Source organism: Scyliorhinus canicula, chromosome 26, assembly GCF_902713615.1.
Source record: "Scyliorhinus canicula chromosome 26, sScyCan1.1, whole genome shotgun sequence".
Lineage (NCBI taxonomy): Eukaryota > Metazoa > Chordata > Chondrichthyes > Carcharhiniformes > Scyliorhinidae > Scyliorhinus > Scyliorhinus canicula.
In genome coordinates this window covers 4,323,403-4,347,291 of record NC_052171.1, presented here as the reverse complement: position 1 = coordinate 4,347,291, position 23,889 = coordinate 4,323,403, and the positions used below count along the sequence as shown (strand labels likewise).

The window sequence follows — 23,889 nt, the reverse complement described above, 5'->3', positions numbered from 1 at the left end:
AGAACCTGTGGATTCTGGATCTCCCTGAAGGTGTGGAGGGGTCGGATGCTGGGGCGTATGTGACCACGATGCTGGGTACACTGATGGGCGTGGGAGCTTTCCTGCAGCCCCCGAGCTGGGTGGGGTGCAAGGAGGCCAAAGGTGAACTAGCCGGCGAGAGCTATGTTCCACCACTTCACCGAAAAACGTGTGTCCTGCGATGGGCGAAGGAGGAGCGGAGCAGCAGGTGGGAGAACACCGAGAACCGTATTTATCAGGATTGGAGTGCAGAGTTGGCCAAGAAGCGTGCGGGATTCAACCGGGCCAAGGAGGTCCTCCACGGAAAGGGAGTGATGTTCGGGCTGTTACAATCGGCGAGGCTGTGGGTTACATATCAGGACCGGCACCACTATTTAGACACACCGGACGAGGCGTGGACTTTCATCAAGAATGAGAAACTGGACTCGAGTTAATGGACTGCAGTATGTTGTGGGGGTTGTTAGTGGGAGGGAGGGGGCGGTGTTATGTTGGGGTTTTCTTGTGTTTTCGTGGCCCCTTTGCCCTGAGCCCTGGAGGCTTGAGGCAAGGTTGCAGTTGGGAAGAGCTGCGTCACAGGAGGTGGGGTCGGCCCAGACAGGGAGCGCGGTTTACCCATGATATCGGGTGTCCCCTGAGGCTGGGGGTTTGAGTGTACGGTACTTTGTTTTGTTTTTCTTTTTCTGTTCACACGGTGTGGGGGGGGGGGGTGGTGGGCTCTCTCTACCCTACTTAGGTAGGGGGGGCGTTGGAGATTTGTAAGGGGAACCCACAGGGGGATTGGAGGCGGGAGCGGCCGGGCAGCACGAGTCAGCTGATTTACGGGAGTGCAATGGGGGGGGGGGGGGGGTTAAGCTGATGCTTGGCTGGGGGGAGGGGTTAAGGGGGGGCTGGAATGCTGCTGTGCTGACTGAGGGGGAATCAATGTTAAAGGGGAGAGTCGGGACGGGGAGCCTCCGCCTGGGGGGCTGGAGGGTGCGGGAGGCGCGGGCACGTGGCTGGCCTAAGAAAGGAGATGGCTAGTCAGCAGACGGGGGGTATCCCCCCACCAGGCTGATCACATGGAACGTGAAAGGCCTGAATGGGCCGGTCAAGGGGGCCCGTGTGTTTTCGCACTTAAAGGGGCTAAAGGCAGATGTAGCCATGCTATGAGAAATGCACCTGAAGATCGCGGGTCAAACCAGGCTGAGGAAAGGATGGGTGGGGCAGGTTTTCCACTCAGGGCTGGATGCGAAGAACGGGGGGGGTCGCAATTTTGGTGAGCAAGTGGGGGGCATTTGAGGCGGTGGGTATTGTGGTGGATAAAGGGGGTCGATATGTTAAGGTGAGTGGCAGGTTGCAGGGGGCCCGGGTGGTGCTAGTGAATGTGTGTGCTCCGAACTGGGGCAATGCAGCGTTCATGAAGCGGATCTTGAGCAGGATTCCGGATCTGGAGACTTTAACACAGTCCACGACCCGGTACTGGATCGGTCTAGGTTGAGATCGGGTAAGAGGCCGGCAGTGGCCAAGGTCCTGAGGGGGTTCATGGACCAGATGGGGGGAGTGGATCCGTGAAGAATTGCCAGGCCAAGGGCCTTCTTCTCCCATGTGCACAAGGCGTACTCGCGGATTGATGTTTTCGTGGTAAGTAGGGCGCTAATCCCGAGAGTGCACGGGGTGGAGTATTCGGCCATTGCGATCTCGGACCATGCCCCGCACTGGGTGGAGTTGGGGCTGGGGGAGGAGAGAGGCCAACACCCTCTGTGGAGAATGGACGTGGGACTACTGGCGGACGAGGAGGTCTGTGGGCGGGTTCAGAGGTGTATCCAAAGCTATGTGGAGACCAATGATAATGGGGAGGTTTCGGTGAGTGTGGTCTGGGAGGCGCTGAAGGCAGTTGTCAGAGGGGAGCTAATTTCAGTCAGGGCCCACAGGGAGAAGAGGTATAGGATGGGGAGGGAGAGATTGGTGGGGGTGATACTTAGGGTGGACAGGAGGTATGCGGAATCCCCCGAGGAGGGGTTGTTGAAGGAGCGCCGGAGCCTGCAGGCGGAGTTTGACTTACTTACCATGGGGAAGGCTGAGGCTCAGTTGAGGAAGGTACAGGGTACAGTGAACGAGTATGGGGAGAAGGCAAGTAGGATGCTGGCGCATCAGCTGCGGAAGAGAGAGAGAGGCAGCCAGGGCGATTGGGGGAATTAGAGATGGGGGGGTAACACGGTGCTGAGCTCAACAAGGATTAACGAGGTCTCCAAACTTCAAGGACTTTTATGGCAAATTGTACGAGTCAGAAACCCCCGGGGGGGGGGGGGGGGGGGGGGGGGGGGAGGGGGGGGGGGGGAAAAGAGAGAGAGAGAGAGAGAGAGAGAGAGAGAGAGAGAAATGAGGCAGTTCCTGGACCAACTGAGGTTTCCACAGGTGGAGGAGGGGTGAGTAGAGGGATTGGGGGCCCCGATTGAGATGGAGGAACTGCAGGCAGGGGTATGCAGGCAGGCAAGGCCCCGGATGGATATCCCACAGAGTTTTATAGCAAATTCTCGGAGCTGCTGGGTCCGCTGTTGTTGAGGACTTTCAATGAGGCTAAGGAAAAGGGAACCCTTCCGCCGACGATGTTGCAGGCTCTGATCTCGCTTATCCTCAAGTGAGATAAGGACCCGTTGCAATGTGGCTCCTATAGGCCGATTTTGCTCCTTAATGTGGATGCCAACCTGTTGGCCAAGATTTTGGCCACTAGGATTGAGGACTGTGTCCCGGGAGTGATCAATGAGGACCAGACGGGGTTTGTAAAGGGCAGACAGTTAAATACAAATGTGCGGAGGCTCCTGAATGTGATCATGATGCCCTCGGAAGGGGGGGGGATGCAGAAGTGGTAGCGGCAACGGACGTGGAGAAAGCCTTCGATCAGGTGGAGTAGGAGTACCTGTGGGAAGTGGTGGGCAGATTTGGGTTTGGGAAGGAATTTATGGGGTGGGTCAAATTGTTGTATCAGGCCCCGGTAGAGTATGTCGACGAACCGTCGGGGTACTTTAGATTACATCAATGGACAAGGCAGGGGTGCCCCTGTCCCCCTGCTGTTTGCCCTGACCATCAAGCCGCTGGCCATGGCGTTGAGGGAGCCCAGAAACTGGAGGGGGTTGGTTCGGGGATGGGGGGGGGGGGAGCATCGTGTTTCAGTGTATGCGGATGACCTGCTCCTGTACGTTGCGGATCCATTGGAGGGGATGGGGGAAGATCATGCAGATTCTTAGGGATTTTGGAGACTTTTCGGGGTATAAGCTGAATATTGGAAAAAGCGAGCTTTTTGTGATACATGCGAGGGGCCAGGAAAAGAGACTGGGAGAGCTACCGCTTAAGATGGTGGAGAGGAGCTTTCGCGACTTGGGCATTCAGGTGGCTTCGAGCTGGGGTGTCGTGCACAAGCTCAATTTAGCACGGCTGGTGGATCAGATGGAGGAGGACTTTAAGAGGTGGGACATGCTGCCGCTTTCCCTGGCGGGCAGGGTGCAGTCCGTAAAGATGACGGTCCTCCCCAGGTTCCCGTTCGTCATCCAGTGCCTTCCCATTCTCATCCCCAAGTCCTTTTTCAAGCAGGTAAATAGGATTATTACGGGATCTCTGTGGGCAAACAGGACCCCGCGGGTTAAGAGACTGTTCTTGGAGCGCAGTCCCGGGGGGGGGCTGTTGGCACTGCCAAACTTTTGCAGCTATTCCTGGGCAGCGAATATATCCATGATTCGGAAATGGGTAATGGAGGGATAGGGGGAGGCGGCGTCTTGTGAAGATACTAGCTTGGGGGCACTGATATGGCACCGTTGCCGCTTCCACCGATACGGCATACCACGAGCCCGGTGGTGGCGGCGACATTGAGGATCTGGGGGCAGTGGAGACGGCACAGAGGGGAGGCCAGGGCCTCAGTCTGTGCCCCGATATGGAACACCCTGGGCAGGGTCAATTGCTCATCTTGCACCAGGCTTAGCCTGATTCAGTTTAAGGTGGTGCACTGGGTACATATGACAGTGGCGAGAATGAGTAAGTTCTTTGGGGTGGAGGACAGGTGTGTGAGGTGCTCAGGGAGCCCAGCAAATCATGTCCATGTGTTCTGAGCATGCCCGGCACAGGATATTGGAGAGGCTTCGCAAAGGCCATGTCCAAGGTCTTGGACACTCGGGTAAAACCGAGCTGGGGGATAGTGATATTTGGGGTATCAGACGATCCGGGAGTGCAGGAGTCGAAAGAGGCCGGAGTTCTGGCCTTTGCCTCCTTGGTAGCCTGGAGAAGGCTCTTGTGAATGTGGAGGGACGTGAATCCCCCAAGTGTAGAGGCTTGGGTCAGTGACATGGTGGGATTTCTCAGGTTGGAGAGGATAAAGTTTGCCTTGCGAGGGTCCTTGCAGGGGTTCTCCAGGCGGTGGCAACCGTTCCTTGACTTTCTCGCGGAACGTTAGGTGGAAGTCAGCAGCAACCTGGGCCGGGGGGGGGGGGGGGGGGGGCTGTGGTTTGGGCAGTGGATGGATTTAATTTGTAACAGGCAGATACCCCACCTTGTTTTGTTAAATGGTTAAGTTGTTTTCTGTTTTATTGCTAGGTTTTCTTTTTGTTGTTTTTAATTGAAAAATTTTGAATAGAAACATATTTTTAAAAGACATAATCGATATTCAGAGAGTCCATTCATTTTTAGCAGTGCATTCATCAGATGTATCACTGTAACTGTATTTCCACCCACACACACACACGAAGCCTTTCAATTTTCGATGTGAATAAGAACTGGGGCAATTTAAGAACTTTTTTTATAAACTGTATGTGACATGAAAAGCTGACAGATAGAACCTTCTGTACACAGTGCTCTCTGATGGGCGATGTGGTGATCATTCAGACTGAATGAAATGTGCTTCCCAGATATAATAGGAAACCTCCCAAGTTATGTCGAGCCAAGGGACCACTCAGCTTCAGGAAGGATGTGATTTAAAGTTCATAAATTGAGACACTTCTGGCTGCTTTCAGATTTTCCTCTGACTTTCACAATTAATGAAGATAGAAAGTTCAAAGATTTTCAAAACCTTTTGGATCTAGAAGTTTGCAACTGTCTAGGGCAAAAAAAAATCACTTTGCTGATTGAGGCACAGCTCCTCTGGGATTTTCCTTTCATTCTCTTTTAGCAAAACAACACAAATCCTGGTGAAGCGAACAATCAGATTGTAAAAGACTCCAGGTAGGTTGCTAATCTGAAACAAGGAGTGGCAGTAAAGAAGTCGAATAGCTCTCCATGGACTTAACAGTGGGAGAACTATAAAAACCCAACAGCAGTTCCTGATTCATAGTGGAATAAATGGGAAATTAAACTCGGAGGACTGCTGAATGGGTTGAGCAGTGATACTGCGTTGGGTTAATCAGTATCGCATTACTCATTTTTAACAGCCATTTTTGACTTAAGAGCATATGAAAGAGGAAGAGTAGGCCATTTGGTCCATCCGTGGGGTAGGTAACGTAGAATAGACCACATCCATCCAACTGATCAGTGCGAGTCACAGTTATCAGGGAGCAGGAAAATAGTAATGAAACCAATGATTTTTTTTTTTAAAAAGTGAAGTAATTTCTTCATCAGGGAACAAGGACAAAATCCAAAACGGTGCAAATGACAACACCTCATCTCACTCACCCTTCGTCGTTTCGCACTTTAATATCTTTAACAGGTACAGCTAGCACTTTCGGATCGAAATGCCCATGATTTCTAATATATACTACTTCAAAGATTTTGATAGAACTGCTGAGTGGGTCACTTCTTGCAATCATTTCCAAAACCCTACCTCACTTTTCAGTATACCAATGATAGAAAGGCACAGTTACAGTTTTCAAAGTTTGACCTTCCTGTTGCCTGCTCCTTAATCAGATTTCAGTAAAAGATAAGGCAGAACCTACTTAGCTGCAAGCACAGGATAACCAGTTAACATGTAATATGGAGTCATCTATTATTTCCTGAGAGACTGCTGACCCCCTCATTCCTTCAAGTAAACAAGCTTCAAGAATTCTTTATTATTGCATTACTGCAATTGTTTTCCCACATTTTTGCCTAGAAGGGCCACACAGAATCCTGTACATGTTACTGAAAACGACCAGTTGCACTTCATAACTCCAGGCAGACAGAGGAAAATTAACACAAAGCCAATAAGTATTACAGCAGGAAACCCAAACTGATTGTCTGTTATCCTTTGCTTATTTGCTGTCCTTTGCTTATCTGCTGTTTTCATAATATAAGCTGATAAATAATGGTTGTGTGCAAGAAATATATGGAATCTGTGAATTTTTAAAGACTTCAGGATGCTATGGTTGCTTCATTTCCCAGCAGCTGCGGCTTTGTATTGGCACTGGTAAAATAGGACATGTTCCAATGGTTAAACCAGGGGTGGGCAAACTACGGTCCGCGGCCAAAGGTCTTTATGCGGCCCACCAAGATCAAGTCATTAAAAAAAAAAATTTTTAATTTTGTTTTAATTTATTTATGTCAGGGCCACCGGGCGGTAGTCATTGAGGCACGTTGCCTGGTTCGTCTTTGGTGCCGGTATGTCGGTGGTCTTCTTGAAGCAGGTGGGGACCTCGGAGTGGAGTAGGGATAGGTTAAAGATGTCTGTGAATACCTCTGCCAGCTGGTCCGCGCAGGCTCTGAGTGCACGACCAGGGATCCCGATCTGACTTCGGAAGCTGTGATGGTGGGTATGGGTGAATTATGGGCTGCTGGGGCACTCAACAGCGAATTGTTGATTACCTGCTCGAACCGAGCATAGAATGCATTGAGTTCATCGGGGAGGGGTGCGTTGCTGCCAGAGATACTGCTCGGCTGCTTTGTAGCCCGTTATGTTGTTTAGTCCTTGCCACAACCGCCGAGAGTGTGTCTGTGACTCTAGCTTGGTTTGATATTCTCTCTTGGCATCTCGGATGGCTTTGCGGAGGTCGTACCTGGATTTCTTGTATAGGACAGGGTCGTCTGCCTTGAACGTCTCAGATCTGTCCTTCAGTAGGGAGTCAATCTCGCGATTGAGCCATGGTTTCCAGTTGGGGAACGTACGTACTGCTTTCTTTGGCACGCAGTCATCCACACATTTGCTGATGAAGTATGTGACGGTGGTGGCATACTCATTTAAGTTGGTCGTTGAGTTCTTAAATATGGACCAGTCTACTGTCTCTAAGCAGTCACGTAAGAGCTCTTCTGTCTCCTCGGACCAGCATTGCACAACCTTCTTAGCTGGATTCTCCCGCTTGAGTTTCTGCCTGTAAGCCGGGAGAAGGAGCACAGGAGCACAGTCTTATGGTCTGATTTCCCAAAGTGCGGTCGGGGGATGGAACGGTAGGCGCCCTTGATTTTTGAGTAGCAGTGGTCAAGAGTGTTGTCGCCCCTGGTGGGACAGGAGATGTGCTGGTGGAATTTTGGCGGTACACTCTTGAGGTTGGCTTTGTTGAAGTCTCCAGCCATGATGAACAAGGCCTCCGGGTGTTCTGTTTCGTAGTTGTTTATGACTGTGTACAGTTCGTCCAGCGCCTTCCTCACTTCTGCCTGGGGTGGGATGTAGGCCGCTGTGATAATGGCTGAAGTGAACTCAAGTGGAAGATAGTATGGGTGGCACTTCAGAGTCAGGTATTCCAGGTCTGGGGAGCAGTAGGTCCAAGCACCAGGAGGAGTTGATGAGGAGGCAAACCCCTCCACCCTTCGCTTTGCCTGAAGATGCCGTGCGGTCCGCCCGGTGAATAGAGAAGCCTTCAGGTTGTATGGCACAGTCCGGTGAGGCGGGGGTGAGCCATGTCTCTGTGAAACAGAGCACACAGCAGTCTCTTACTTCCCTCTGAGAGGCAAATCTGGCGGTACGTTCATCCAGCTTGTTTTCGATCGCTTGGACGTTTGCTAGGAGTATGCTGGGGAGAGGGGTCTTGAAACCGCGTTGCTTCAGTCTAACCTGCAGACCGCTGCGTTTCCCTCGCTTCCTCGGTCGGCGGCTGCTGCTGGATGATCCTGGGATCCGATGGGGGACGTCAGCCCTTGTGGAAGGTAGGTGGTCACATCTGGCAGGGTCCCGGGCACTGGTTGAGGTAGAGGGGTTGCTAGGGGGACGAGTTTGCGATCCGGATGGGTCCCGGCGTCATCAGTGGGAACAAGTAGAAAGGGTCGAGAGCATCAAGTTTTTAGGTGTACAGATCACCAACAGCCTGTCCTGGTTCCCCCATGCCGACACTAGTTAAGAAAGCCCACCAACTCAGAAGACTAAGGAAATCTGGCATGTCAGCTATGACCCTCACCAACTTCTACAGATGCACCATAGAAAGCATTCTTTCTGGTTGTGTCACAGCTTGGGTATGGAGCCTGCTCTGCCCAAGATCGCAGGAAACGACAAAAGGTTGTGAATGTAGCCCAGTCCATCACGCAAACCAGCCTCCCATCCATTGACTCTATCTATAATTCCCGCTGCCTCAGAAAGGCAGCCAGCATAATTAAGGACCCCATGCACCCGGACATACTCTCTTCCGTCAGGAAAAAGATAAAAAATTTTGAGGTCACGTACCAACCGACTCAAGAACAGCTTCTTCCCTACTGCCATCAGACTTTTAAATGGACCTACCTCATATTAAGTTGATCTTTTCTCTACACCTTGCTATAACTGTAACATTATATTCTGCAGGCCTCTCTCCTTCCTCCCCTATGTACGGTATGCATTGTTGGTACAGCATGCAAGAAACAATACTTTTCACTGTATACTAATACGTGACAATAATAAATCAAATCAAATGGGGATAGGGTACTCTTTCAGAGGGTCGGTGCAGATTGAATGGCCTCCTTCTGCACTATAATGATTCTATAACTCTGTTGATGTTAAATGCTAGAATATCCCAAAATCCAGAAGCAAAACTTAGAACACCAGTTCTTACTAGTGTATATTTTCAAAAAACATCCCATTTTAAAGAACTCTATAAGCTTCCAGCAGATAATTACCACACACAGGTTATGTGTTCATGTTTGGCAAAATGGTCAGTTTCAGAGCAGGCATAATCTTCTCGGTTTGAGTTTTGGAGTTTAACTGGCTGCCTTTTAACTTGTTTTCAGGAGAGACTGTTTTCTGTAGCTGGGTGTGGCTGTGATGGTGGCACCCTCGACTGTGTCCCTTTCTCCAGTTGTGCTATGGATATGATATAATATTATTTTCCTTTGATGCGGACCCATCCTGTGGACCCGATCTTTCAGCAGATTAGTGCCAATTTCCTTATCTCTTCACTTTGAAGTTACCTCTTCTATTCTTCCAGGGTTTACCCAGTCACAAAACTGAACGCTTGTTTTTCTCACTGGTGTGCCAATTTGCATATCTAATCTCCCTTCACACAGCTGCCTTTATTAATTTCCCTTTTTATTTTATCCCAATTTCATTTCTTAAATCTTAATTTTCCCCAATTCTTAACACAAAGAACAAAATAAAAGAACAGCACAGGAACAGGCCCTTCGGCCCTCCAAGCCATGCTGCCCATCTGAACTAAAATCTTCGACACTTCCGGGGTCCGTATTTCTCTATTCCCATCCTATTCATGTATTTGTCAAGGTGCCCCTTAAACGTCACTATCGTCCCGGCTTCCACCACCTCCTCCGGCAGCGAGTTCCAGGCACCCACTACTCTCTGTGTAAAAAAACTTGCCTCGTACATCTCCTCTAAACCTTGCCCCTTGCACCTTAAACCTATGCCTAGTAATTGAAAACACAACAACATTTTTTTCAGCCAGATTGCTTGAGATGATAGTGAGGGATAAATGTTTGATGTTGGGTTAACAGAAACATTAGGAGACTATCAGTTGTAACCAAGCATCACATCTAAACTCAATCCTATCCTTGTCTCCTATCCAGTGCTATGCACCTCAGTCTGTGGTTACTGGATAGCAATCAGGAACAGGAATTCTTAGTGATTTTCTTTTGGCAAACCCAGAAATCAACTCAAATAGTTCTACTAATTATAGGGACGCGAGTAGGCCATTTGGCTCTTCGAGCCATTCAATGAGATCATAAATAATTTGCACCTCTGCCATACTACCCAACCTGATACTCCACAAGTCCGGTGGTGGTGGCGGCTCTGAGAGTCTGGGGGCAATGGAGGAGATAAGAGAGTGGAGGGAGCTTTGGTTTGGACCCCGATTTATAATAATTATCAGTTTGTACCGGGTAGGCTGGATGGTGTGCTCTGGAGATGGCAAAGGGCAGGAACGATGGGCCGAATGGCCTTACTTCCACTCCTATGTCTTATGGTCTTATGTCGCGAGGAATTAAGGGCTATGGGGAGAATGCTGGGAGGTGGAGTTGAAATGCCCATCAGCCATGATTGAATGGCGGAGTGGACTCGATGGGCCGAATGGCCTTACTTCCACTCCTATGTCTTATGGTCTTATGGAATTAGGATGAGGGACCTATTTATAGACGGGACCCTTCCCTGGCTTGAAAGCCTTGGAGGATAAATTTGAATTGCCAGTAGGGAATGGGTTCAGGTATCTGCAGGTGTGAGGCTTCTTGAGAAGGCCTTCCCACTGCTGCCACCACGGGGGATACAGGATAGAGTCGTCTCCAGTACTTGGGTGGGAGAGGGGATGGTTTCAGATATTTACCAGGAACTTTTGGAATCGGAGGAAACTCCGGTGAGGAGCTTAAGGGCAAGTGGGAGGACGAGCTAGGAGGAGATAGAGAGTCGGGTCTGTGGGCGGATGCCCGAAGCAGGGTTAATGCCTGCTCATCATGTGCCAGGCTTAGCCTAATACAATTCAAGGTAGACGTCCAGGCACACATGACGGTGGCCCGGATGAGCACGCTTTTTGGGGTCGAGGACAGGTGTGCGAGGTGCACGGGAAGTCCAGCAAATCATGTCCACATGTTTTGGGCATGCCCGAAGCTTAGAGGGTTTTGGCAGGGTTTCATTCAGGCAATGTCCACTGTACTCAAAACAAGTGTGGTTCCAAGTATGGAGGTGGTGACCTTTGGAGTGTCGAAAGAGCTGGGAGTTCAGGGAGCGAAAGAGGCCGTCGGCTTGGCCTTTGCCTCCCTGGTAGTCAGGAGACGGATAATAATAATAGTAATAATAATCACTTGTCACAAGTAGGCTTCAATGAGGTTACTGTGAAAAGCCCCTAGTCGCCACATTCCGGCACCTGTTCGGGGAGGCCAGTACGGGAATTGAACCCGTGCTGCTGGCATTCTTCTGCATTGCAAGCCAGCTATTTAGCCCACTGTGCTAAACTAGCCGCTAGCTCTTATTAATGTGGAGGGACTCGAAGCCCCCAAGTGCAGAGACCTGGGTTAGTGACATGATTTCTCAGTCGTGAGAAAATAAAGTTTGCCTTAAAGAGGGTCAATGGTAGGGTTGACCCAGAGGTGGCAGCCATCGGGGAAAATTAATATATAAGCAGAAGCAGAATTCCAAAAGTGGGGGGGGAGAAGAGAGTTTTTTTGTTTCTTATTGTTGGGGGGGTGTGAAGAAAAATATTTAAAAAGATAAAATAAAATTTTGAAAGTTTATTTAAAATATATATTTTTTTTAAAGTAAGGGTGACCATCAAACTATAATTGATTATCATAAAAACCTATGATTCACTAATGCCCTTTGGGGAGAGAAATCCACCATCATTAACTGGTCTAGCCTGTGTGACTGCACACCCACAGCAATAGGATTGATTCTTAACTGCCCTCTGAAATAGCCTGGCAAGCCATCCAATTCAAAGGGACAATTAGGGATATAAACAAATAATGGCCTTGCACCAACCCACATCCCGTGAAAGAATCAATTAATTCTGAGATCTGATTTCACAAGTCTTAACAATTCCTCATACAAACTTTTAAGGTTCCAATGACAGGGGCAGAGCAGGAACAGAGGGCCATTGCTGCTGGGAGTTGCATACACCCTTCAGATCACACCTACAATGCCAGGGGTTGCCTGTCGAAAATGGAGTGGCTCCTGGGTTGCATTCAGTCAGAAATTCACTCTCTCGAGTAGCCCTGCCAGAGGACCTCAACCAGGTGATGCATGCAGTTTCAACCACAGAAAAATTACACATGGGGAGAGGAAGTGGAAAAAAATAGAACTGAAATGAGGAAAGAGACTTCCAAAACAGGATGGTGTTCAAATTGTTTGTGGGTATACTGGGGAGAGATTTCTCATTCAAACTGAGCTGTGACCTATGGTCGTCTGGATTTAAATTTAGACTTGGCTGATGTGCTTTGAATTATTTTTAGCCACAACCATATCCATTGCCGATTTAGAAATGATCAACTACAGAGACAGTGGTGACTTAGAAGAGATTCCTGTGTGAATAGAGGTATTCAGTTACTTCTCAAAGGAATAATCCTGACAAAGTGAGAATAGCTGTACAGACATCTTTCCTCTGGAAGTGATTGCGTCCAGTCATTTCACAGTTGTATGGTTCCGAAGTCAATTGTGTTGTCCAATTCATTGTCATCTTCCTGCATATTGATGTTTTGGTTTCTTTTACTTCTCATTTACTCTAGAACATAGAACATAACAGCGCAGTACAGGCCCTTCATGTTGCGCCGACCTGTGAAACCACTCTAAAAGCCCATTTACACTATTCCCTTATCATCCATATGTCTATCCAATGACCATTTGAATGCCCTTAGTGTTGCCAAGTCCACTACAGTTACAGGCAGGGCATTCTACGCCCTTACTGCTCTCTGAGTAATGAACCTACCTCTGACATCTGTCCTATATCTATCTCCCCTCAATTTAAAGCTATGTCCCCTCGTGCTGGACATCACCATCCGAGGAATAAGGCTCTCACTGTCCACCCTATCTAATCCTCTGATCATCTTGTATGCCTCAATGAAGTCACCTCTTAACCATCTTCTCTCTAACGAAAACAGCCTTAAGTCCCTCAGCCTTCCCTCATAAGATCTTCCCTCCATACCAGACAGCATTCTGGTAAATCTCCTCTGCACCCTTTCCAATGCTTCCACATCCTTCCTATAATGCAGCGACCAGAACTGCACTCAATACTCGAAATGCGGCCACACCGATTTTTTACAGCCGCAACATGACCTCATGGCTCTGAAACTCAATCCCTCTACCAATAAAAGCTAACACACCATATGCCTTCTTAACAACCCTCTCAACCTGGGTGGCAACTTTCAGGGATTCATACACATGGACACCAAGATCTCTCTGCTCATCCACACTACCAAGAATCTTCCCATTATCCCAGTACTCTGTCTTCCTGTTATTCCTTCCAAAATGAATAACCTCACACTTTTCTGCATTAAACTCCATTTGCCACCACTCAGCCCAGCTCTGCAGCTTATCTATGTCCCTCTGTAACCTGTAACATCCTTCCACACTGTCCACAACTCCACCGACTTTAGTGTCATCTGCAAATTTACTCACCCATGCTTCTACGCCCTCCTCCAGGTCATTTATAAAAATGACAAACAGCAGTGGCCCCAAAACAGATCCTTGTGGTACACCACTAGTAACTGGACTCCAGTCTTAACATTTCCTATCAACCACCACCCTTTGTCTTCTTCCAGCTAGCCAATTTCTGATCCAAACTGTTAAATCACCCTGAATCCCATGCCTCCGTATTTTCTGCAATAGCCTACCGTGGGGAACCTTATCAACACTTTACTGAAATCCATATACACCACATCAACTGCTTTACCCTCATCCACCTGTTTGGTCACCTTTTCAAAGAACTCAATAAGGTATGTGAGGCACGACCTACCCTTCACAAAACCGTGTTGACTATCTCTAATTAAATTATTCCTGTCCAGATGATTATACATCCCATCTCTTATAAACCTTTCCAAGACTTTGCCCACAACAGAAGTAAGGTTCACTGGTCTATAGTTACCGGGGTTGTCTCTACTCCCCTTCTTGAACAAGGGGACAGCATTTGCTATCCTCCAGTCCTCTGGCACTATTCCTGTAGACAAAGATGACTTAAAGATCAAAGCCAAAGGCTCAGCAATCTCCTCCCTAGCTTCCCAGAGAATCTTGGGATTTATCCCATCCGGCCCAGAGTACTTATCTATTTTCACACTTTCCAGAATTGCTAACACCTCCTCCTTATGAACCTCAAGCCCTTCTAGTCTAGTAGCCTGTATCTCAGTATTCTCCTCGACAACATTGTCTTTTTCCTGCGTGAATACAGATGAAAAATATTCAATTAGCACCTCTCCTATCTCCTCGGACTCCACGCACAACTTCCCACTGCTGTCTTTGACTGGCCCTACTCTTACCCTAGTCATTCTTTTATTCTGGACATATCTATAGAAAAGCTTTAGGGTTATTCTTGATCCTACCTGCCAAAGACTTCTCATATCCCCTCCTGGTTCTTCTTAGCGCTCTCTTTAGGTCCTTCCTAGCTAACTTGTAACTCTCGAGTGCCCTAACTGAACCTTCACGTCTCATCTTTACATAAGCCTCCTTCTTCCTCTTGACAAGCGTTTCAACTGTTGTAGTAAATCACAGTTCCCTCGCTCGAACACTTCCTTCCTGCCTGACAGGTACATACTTATCGAGGACAAGCAGTAGCTGTTCCTTGAACAAGCTCCACATTTCCATTGTGCCCATCCCCTGCAGTTTTCCTCTCCATCCCATGCATCCTAAGTCTTGCCTCATCGCATCATAATTGCCTTTCCCCCAGATATAACTCTTGCCCTGCGGTATATACCTATCCCTTTCCATCACTAAAGTAAACGTAATCAAATTGTGGTCACTATCACCCAAGTGCTCACCTACCTCCAAATCTAACACCTGTCCTGGTTCATTACCCAGTACCAAATCCAATACAGCCTCGCCTCTCATTGGCCTATCTACATACTGTGTCAGGAAACCCTCCTGCACACATTAGTCAAAAACGGACCCATCTAAAGTACTTGAACTATAGCATTTCCAGTCAATATTTGGAAAGTTAAAGTCCCCCATAACAACTACCCTGTTGCTTTTGCTCCTATCCAGAATCATCTTTGCAATCCTTTCCTCTGCATCTCTGGAACTTTTCAGAGGCCTATAGAAAACCCCGAACAGGGTGACCTCTCCTTTCCTGTTTCTAACCTCAGCCCATACTACCTCAGTAGACGAGTCTTCATCAAACTTCCTTTCTGCCACCGTAATACTGTCCTTGACTTACAATGCCACCCCTCCCCCTCTTTTACCACCTTCCCTGAGCTTACTGAAATAGCTAAACCCTTTCTCGGATAGCACTTTTACCATCTTCTTTCTTTGTTCTGCACACCTTTTCCCAGTGATTTGGCTTTCCACAAACACTGCAGTTTGATCCATACATAGGACATTTCCATAGTGCTCCACGTGTCTTGCACATCTTTCTGTCTGCATGGAGTGCATTCTTTTGTAGCTGTTTCAATGTATCAATTCTGTATCTTTTTCCTTGAATTGAAAGTTAGCCATTTGGGTAGTCAGCAACCTCTGCCTATTTGTGGGTTCATGTGTTCTGCCAATGTCTTCAGCCAGTGATATTGTGAGCTTAGAACATAGAACAGTACAGCACAGAACAGGCCCTTCGGCCCTCGATGTTGTGCCGAGCAATGATCACCCTACTTAAACCCACGTAACCCATATACCCGTAACCCAACAATACTCCCATTAACCTTACACTACGGGCAATTTAGCATGGCCAATCCACCTAACCCGCACATCTTTGGACTGTGGGAGGAAACCGGAGCACCCGGAGGAAACCCACGCACACACGGGAAGGACGTGCAGACTCCACACAGACAGTGACCCAGCCAGGAATCGAACCTGGGACCCTGGAGCTGTGAAGCATTGATGCTAACCACCATGCTACCGTGAGGCTTGTCCTTCCCAAATATTTTGCGATGTGCAGAGCCCGGAATAAGCTGATCTCAAACCTTTCATCTGTATCCTTAAATTTGCATTTTACATTCTTTTTCAATGACCTTCTCTCCCCAAGCTGAAAAACAAATGATCTCTGCAAGTTGCAAAGCACATTAACTCTCCAGAGACTTCCCCAGTCAAACTACGTAGGCAAGACCTACGCAGACACACGGAGTAGCTGCAAACTCCATGCGGACAGTGTCCCAGGGCTGATTGAACCCGGGTCCTTGGCGCCGTGATGCAGCAGTGCTAATCACTGCACCACCATTTAAATCAAGAATATTAACAAAATATTACCTCGAAACTTGGCATAGGAATGAAGAATGAAGCAACAGATATGTATGAAAACCTTTCCTGTGCTCAAGGCACCCCACACATAACCAAATAACTTTTGAGTGTAGTCAATTACAACAATAAAATAAGTTTATCTCTGTCTCACACAACCAACCACAACAAATTGATTTTTGTTTTTACATTTATTACAGAATGAGAATCTGTCTCGGTCCTGCCCAGAGGCTATCTTACAAATGACTCGGGATGTGGATCAAGGTGGGTTGACTTGAGCGGAGAATGGATGAGCCTTAATCTAGTAAAATTACAGACCAGGCTTAAGTGGTTTAGCCCCATTCCTTTCTTTCTATCTTCCCAATATAAATACTGATATAATACCCACACTTCAAACAGTTCACCCTTGTCAAAAATATTAAATCAAAATACTCAGCAAAATATTGGCATATGCTAGCATTCACTGGCTGATTTTTATTTATGCAAAGGATTTTCCTGGCAAATATTCCACTCTTAAAAACAAAAACTAACTTCAACAAATTGTAATTTTCAAGTGGACAAAACCTAACCTTCAGATAAAGCAACACATTCACTCTATTAAACAGAAGTCTGCCAAAACTCACGTTTAAGCAGAGTTTATAATTTCCTTGCATAAATCCTGTAATTCAACACGTCCAATTGTATTGTAGGTCCAATCAAGACATTTTTTTAAAAAAGAAAAGTCTTATTATACACATAGTTGGGCAATGAATTTTTGGTGATGACAGTCACACCCCTAAAATACAGCCAGGACACAAAAAAGGATAACTGCCACGGTCAGGTCCACAGCATCTTAAGAATCTGGGAACTTTCTTTGGGCTTAATGAATCACACTTGATTTCGTTTCATCTCCATTAAATTAAAAGGACAATGGGAGAAACCAACTTTCACCTTTCTTGATTACATCAAAACAATCTCAACGTATGTTTTTTTAAAGTTTCATCCACAATCCTTTTCAGATATAATCAATTATTTTTTAAAGATCATATTCCCAATCCTGCTCCAGTTTCCCTTGTGTTTCCAGCTCCCATTTCCTCATTCAAACAAGAATATGGGATCAGTTAATGGGAGACTAGAGGTGTGCACAGGATCAATGTTATCCTACAAGCAGCCAATATGGATCGATTTAACAGCATGTACTGGGGGCCATTTCTGCAAAAACTAACTACACCGATGAGTCATCATGTGGAAGAATTAAAACCACGAGAGTGGAAACCAGCACTTCGATTTGAACTGCCACCAGATCAGTCAGGCCATGTTAACAAAAGTTAACTAAGAAAGATGGAATATCGATGTTGTTTCCCCTTCTGCCCACATGAATCAACTGCTTGCAGCTCAGAGCGATCCACAGATCCACCTTGGTCATTGAAAGGTGCAGGAGTAGAAGTTTCTCGTTTCATTGCAGCTCACACGGTAAATCGGGGAGAAGCAATGTAGCCTCACCTGAGGACACTTCCTCCAAAAGCTGCTCCAATGAACGGCCCAAGCAGAGAGGATTAAGGTCAGTCGGAAATCAAGCACAACTTAACTACTGTACTGAGCAAAATGTTTCCGCCCCCACTCCCCACAAAAGCTGGAATGTTTAAACTCCAGCTAAGTATTGCAATAATCGCCACTTGAAATGACTCCAGTGGAAAGTAAAATAACAGTATGGGGAAATTGACAGCCGCCCTGTTGATAAAAACACACCCTGAGATAAAGCTTCAGCAAACCCCGAGGGAGAGCGATGCTATTTCCGGAGGCTGCTGAGCTTTGTTCTTTTCCCAGGAACTCACCTATCTTCGCTATCGTTAGGCAGAGGAGTGCAGGGAAAGAGAACACAAAGGCAGCGGAATATTTCTTTAAACTTCCAGCCATGTTCGAACTTGAGTCCGTCCAAACCCGAGGCAGTGTTATCAGCAATGGTGAGGGATCCCAGGCGTTGTTGTTTGCTTCAATAGGCCAATGAGCAATACATCTTCCCCCTTCACTGCAGTTAAAAGCAAGGCGAGGGATTTAAAGCTGCTATCGAGTTTATCCTGCAGTCTAAACAGAACATGCACACAGTCAAAAAATTGACTTTTCAAGGAGTGTTTCGGTGCTGCAGCTCCAACTGCGGCTCCGCTCTAATCATCCATTCATAATCCCGGACGGCTGCTCGACCAACGCATGCGCTCATTACACACACACAAAAATCTGATTCAACTGCGCCCCCTGCTCTGGCTCGCTGGCGGAACGCACAGCACTCCTGTCAGCTTTTACTTGAATGCAGTGATTCCCAACCTTTCACACCGCACACTTCAATGACACACACAATTCCAGGGCACACCCACTTTGTTCCAGCTCAGAAACGTCACATTTACTGAAGCGTACGAAGGTTCCCCTCTGACCAGAGAGGTTTGCAGCACAGAATTGAAATTCAATGCATCAGAGAAAACACAAAGTTGAGGAAATAGCAACTTTCGGGGCCAAAGAGTTTTAATAGCTTATTGGACAATTAAATTGACGAATTGAAAATTGACGAACATTTCACATATTGAACATAAAACTGAAGATTATTTTGGTATTAAATGGAAGGATGTTTGCTTCCCAGGCATCTTGATAAAGGGTCAAACTTGTGTGCATTGAGACCAGGTAGCACTGTTGCTTCACAGGGCCAGCGTCCCAGGTTGATTCCCGGTGTGGGTCGCTGTCTGTGCGCAGTTCGCCCGCTCTCCCCGTGTCTCCGTGGGTTTCCTCCGGGTGCTCCGGTTTCCTCACGCAAGTCCCGAAAGACGTGCTGTTAGGTGAATTGGACATTCTGAATCCTCCCTCTGTGTACCCGAACAGGCGCCGGAGTGTGATGACTGGGGGCTTTTCACAGTAACTTCATTGCAGTGTAAGCCTACTTGTGACAATAATAAAAATTATTATTACCTTAATTGAGGAGCTATGGAAATTTGTGGACAAAGTTTGAAGCACCTACAAAAATAAGAAAACTATATTTATGAAGTGTGAATGTTTTGTTCTGATATTATTGTTTCTGAATTCAGATTTTAAGCATTTAGAAGGCTTAATATGAGAATATTCATATATGCGAGTATAAATAGCAATATATGGTTGCCTTTCTCTTACAGATAAAATTATGATGACAATAAACACTGGACCATGTTTTTTTGATAAGTAAACTAATCTCATATGATATCTGAGGCGTTTCCTGTTGAATGTTTGAAATTTTCATTTCTAATGCTAACCGATACTGTGGCACTTTGGTTCGTTTTTGTGTGTGTTAAACCTGCCTGATCCTAGAGTCCTCAGATTGAATAGTGAGATCCCAGCCATGAATGTAGCTGTGGAAGAGGGGTAGACAGTCAGGCCAGAGGATCCCCCACCCCCGCTAATTTCCCACTATGTGGACCTGTTGATGGCAAACCCAGGAGCAGGTTCATGGGAATGTAGTCCTCGCTCGCCGCCTCTTCCACACTGGATGAGAACTTGCATTTATGTAGGGCAATAGTGCAGAAGGGATCTATTGGAATACTACCATAAACTTCAGGTTCGGGAAAGGCTGGAAGTCACATGTTTGACTGAGGGCCAGACGCAAGAGGAGGGCTGGATGGAAACTCATGACTGGAGTGGGGCGACAGCCCCTGTGAGGGAAGGAAAGGGTGGACAGAGACACAAACCTGGTTGCGGCGGGTGGGATGGGCAATGCGGGAGGGGTGATTAAAGGGGGGATAAGTCTGAGGCGGTCCTGGAACAGTGCACACCATATTGTCGGGCCTGAAAGCAAAAGCAGTCCTGGGGTTGTGCCAAGCATGTCTTGGTTCCAGTCCAAGGAGAGGGAGGACTTATCTGTGCTGATCATCCACAGCAGGGTTTGGTCAATCAGACCCTTACACATTTTGATCCTGGGCGTTGGCGCTTGGTATGGGCAGCAGTTAGCACAGTCACATTTAAGGGAGGTAACTGCAGCCTGTAAATGGGGAACTAGTAAGACTCAAAGGTCTCGGTAGAGGGGACAATGGGGGGGGGGGGGGGGGGGGGGTTGCTTGCGGGTATTGATAGATTGCTGTGCATAAGGCCTCTTGGACAATAGGAGGGTCTTGGGAGTGTTGGAACTTCATCTCATAGTAAAAGCAAGGCAGCATCATTTCAACAGCTGATGCAATGACAAAATTGAAAAATAACCTTGGAAAAAAATCACCAGGGGAAGGATCTGAGAGGTTGTGGTAGGATTAAAGTACTGGACATTTAGACAATTGAAGGGAACCCTGATCATTTCCGCTTCAAGATATGAAGAACAAGGCTCCTCAGACATGTGAGGCCCAAATGCCGATTGTAGGATTTGGGCACCTTAACTCACGTTATGCATTTTTCAGAGAACCGCTGGGGCTTGGGCCCAAATGTACAAAGGACCATTTGTCAAGATCCGACCCTCTTTATAAATGTGCTATCATGCCTCCAGTTTTTTTGTGCAGGATTATCTGGAGAAAACCTAATTGTGTATCTGGAGAGCTGCATGCAGTTTTCTCATCTCAGCCAACAGTCAGTGCACTGAGTGGAAAATTCCACCCAATGAAATAAAAAGTGGACAGTCTGGCAGGGCAAACCGCCCCACCAATCTCCACATTTAGTCGCAGAGCGGAAAATCTCATGTCATATGTGAACAGTGATTTGTTTATTGCCCCTTCTCCCCACCTTCGTGTTTTGGACAGCCTTCTGCTGATGTTTGCCTCTTTTATCTTTGGTCCGACAAAGAATCTCAATGAGAAATGTTCATGTATTATGTTGTTCAGATGTTGATGGGCCTGCTAGGTATTTGCAACCTTTATATTTTTATTCAGAGCCTCTGGCCAAGCTATTTGAGCTGCAACACTGCCATCAACCCAAAGGAGTGAGAAAATTCACCTGGTATGTCTTGTTAACAAAAGCAGGACATATGCAATCCCACCATTTATCACCATACCTAAAAAAGTGTCATCCTGGGGAAGCTACAACACAGAGCTACTTGCATGCCAAACAACATATGCAGCGATTCAACAACCAATGAATTAGACTTAAGCTCTGCAATTCTGCCACATCCAGTTGTGAATGGTAGTGGACAATGAAACCACTAACTGGAGGATGAGGCTCCACAAATATCCCCATCCCAATAATAGGGGAGCCCAGCACATCACTTGCAAAGGATAAGGTTGCAACAATTGTCAATCAGAAGTGTTGAGTGTGTGGTCCATTTTGGCCTCCTCTCGAGGTCCTCAACATCACACATGCCAGTCTTCAGCCAATTCGATTCAATCCATGTAATATATGAAATGCCCATGAATAGCTGAAGACGCTGGACACTTCAAAGGCTATGGGGCCTGACAATAGTACTGAAGACTTGTGCTGCAGAATTTACCATGGCCTGAGCCAAGTTGTTACAACATTGACATCTATCCGACAATGTGGAGAATTGACCAGCTATGTCCAATCAGACAAAAATCCAGCCTGGCCATTTATCGCCTCATCATCTTATTCTTGATCAGCAGTCAACTAATCGAAAAAGTCACCAATGATGCTATCAGGCGGCACTTTCTCCGCAAAAACCTGCTCTCTAATGCTCAGTTTAGGTTCAGCCAGGGCCACAGCTCTTGACCTCATTGCAGCTTAGGTTCAAACATGGACAAAAAGAACTGAACACAAGACGTGAGGTGAGAGTGACTGCCTTTGACATTAATAATAATAATATTTTTATTGTCACAAGTAGACTTGCATTAACACTGCAATGAAGTTACTGTGAAAAGCCCCTAGTCACCACATGCCGGCACCTGTTCGGGTACACAGAGGGAGAATTCCGAATTCTCAGCTGGCGGGAATTGGACCCGTGCTGCTGGCCTTGTACTGCATTACAAATCAGCTGTCTAGCCCACTGAGCTAAACCAGCCCTAAAGCATTAAGACAGCATTTAATGGAATATGTCACCAAAGAGCCTGAGCAAAACTGGAGTCAGTGGGAAATGTGGGGGGAACTCTATGCTGGTTGGAGTCGTACCGAGCACGAAGGAAGGTCAGTCATCTCAGTTCCAAGACATCACTGCAGTGATTTCTCGGGGTCATGTCCCATGCCCAACCATCTTCAGCTGCTTCAGCAATGATCTTTCTTCCACCTAAGGTCAGAAGTGGGGGTTTGCATATGATTGCACAATGCTGAGCATCATTTATAGCTGCTCAGAAACTGAAGGAGTCCGTGTCCAAACACAGCAAGACCTGGGGACTTGGTCTGACAAGTGGCAAGTAACATTTGTGCCACACAAGTGCCAGGTAATGATCATCTTCAAGAGAGAGGAGGGTAGGTACTGAAGTAATGCAGGAAGGCTCTGCAGGGCTGGTTTAGCACAGTGGGCTAAACAGCTGGCCTGCAATGCAGAACAAGGCCAGCAGCGCAAATTCAATTCCCATACCAGCCTCCCCGAACAAGCGCTGGAATGTGACAACTCGGGCTTTTCACAGTAACTTCATTGAAGCCTACTTGTGACAATAAGCAATTATTATTATTGTTATGTGCAAACTCCACACGGACAGTGACCCAGGGCCGGGATTCAAATCCGGGTCCTCAGCGCTGCAGTCCCAGTGCTATCCACTGCGCCACATGCCGCCCTCTGATTTTTATACCTGATAAGAATGATTGGTCCTGGATGTCCGGTGACGGGGATGTGACGGGCATGAAAGGTGGCTCTCCTCCTGGAAATCTTAAATTAGGTACTCAGTCCAAAAATAGACCGCTAAACCCAGGAAAAAAAGCCCTCCCCTCCCCCGCAACACCACCACAACGAATGAGGAATGCCAGGCAACAACCTGACGAGCCGAAAAGACGGCAGAATCAGTAAAAGTCTGGAGAGGGCAATTGAGGTGATGGCAAACATGCGAGGCAATGAAGAACTAGCCACGCCCGAATGGGATGGGCCACCAGGACATGGCTCAACAACGCTCAAGAAGTTCAACACCATACAGGACAGAACAGCTCATCCAGCACCTCAAACATACAATGAATCCACTGCCAATGCCCAGCAGCAGCAGTGTGCGCCATCTACAAGACACTCGGCAGCAATTCACCAATGCTCTTTCAACAGACCTTTCAAACCCACAACCTCTACAACCTAGAAGGACAAGGGTAGAACTGCAAATTCCCCTCACACACCATCATGACTTGAAACTATGTTGCCATTCCATCACTGTCAGCCATTATTACTCAGCCCTTAGTGCCCCTACATAGAACATAGAACAGCACAGAACAGGCCCTTCGGCCCTCGATGTTGTGCCGAGCAATGATCACCCTACTCAAACCCACGTATCCACCCTATACCCGTAACCCAACCCCCCCCCCCCCTTAACTTTACTTTTTTAGGACACTATGGGCAATTTAGCATGGCCAATCCACCTAACCCGCACATCTTTGGACTGTGGGAGGAAACCGGAGCACCCGGAGGAAACCCACGCACACACGGGGAGGACGTGCAGACTCCGCACAGACAGTGACCCAGCCGGGAATCGAACCTGGGACCCTGGAGCTGTGAAGCATTTATGCTAACCACCATGCTACCGTGCTGCCCTAAGAAGGTTGTGGTGAGCCGCCTTCTTGTGTGGGGACTAGGGAATTTTCAAGGTAACTTCATTGCAGTGTTAATGTAAGCCGACTTGTGTCAATAATGAAGATTATTTATTTAGAACTGCTGCAAGATCATGCCGTGTAGGTGCTCCCAC

The 23,889-nt window shown here is 47.4% G+C and overlaps 1 protein-coding gene across 2 annotated transcripts in view; it reads right to left on the bottom strand.

Annotated features, from left to right (window-relative positions):
• LOC119957303 (disintegrin and metalloproteinase domain-containing protein 9-like) overlaps positions 1–18,345 on the bottom strand; it is a 143,600-nt gene extending 125,255 nt beyond the window's left edge. The window contains exon 1 of one of the 2 annotated variants that reach the window (XM_038785155.1): positions 17,965–18,345. In XM_038785155.1, the coding sequence (XP_038641083.1) occupies positions 17,965–18,046 (82 nt within the window). In that variant the 5' untranslated portion in view covers positions 18,047–18,345. The remainder of the gene's footprint in view (positions 1–17,964) is intronic. The other variant, XM_038785156.1, reaches the window with a different exon arrangement.
• Between the last annotated feature and the right edge of the window lie 5,544 nt (positions 18,346–23,889).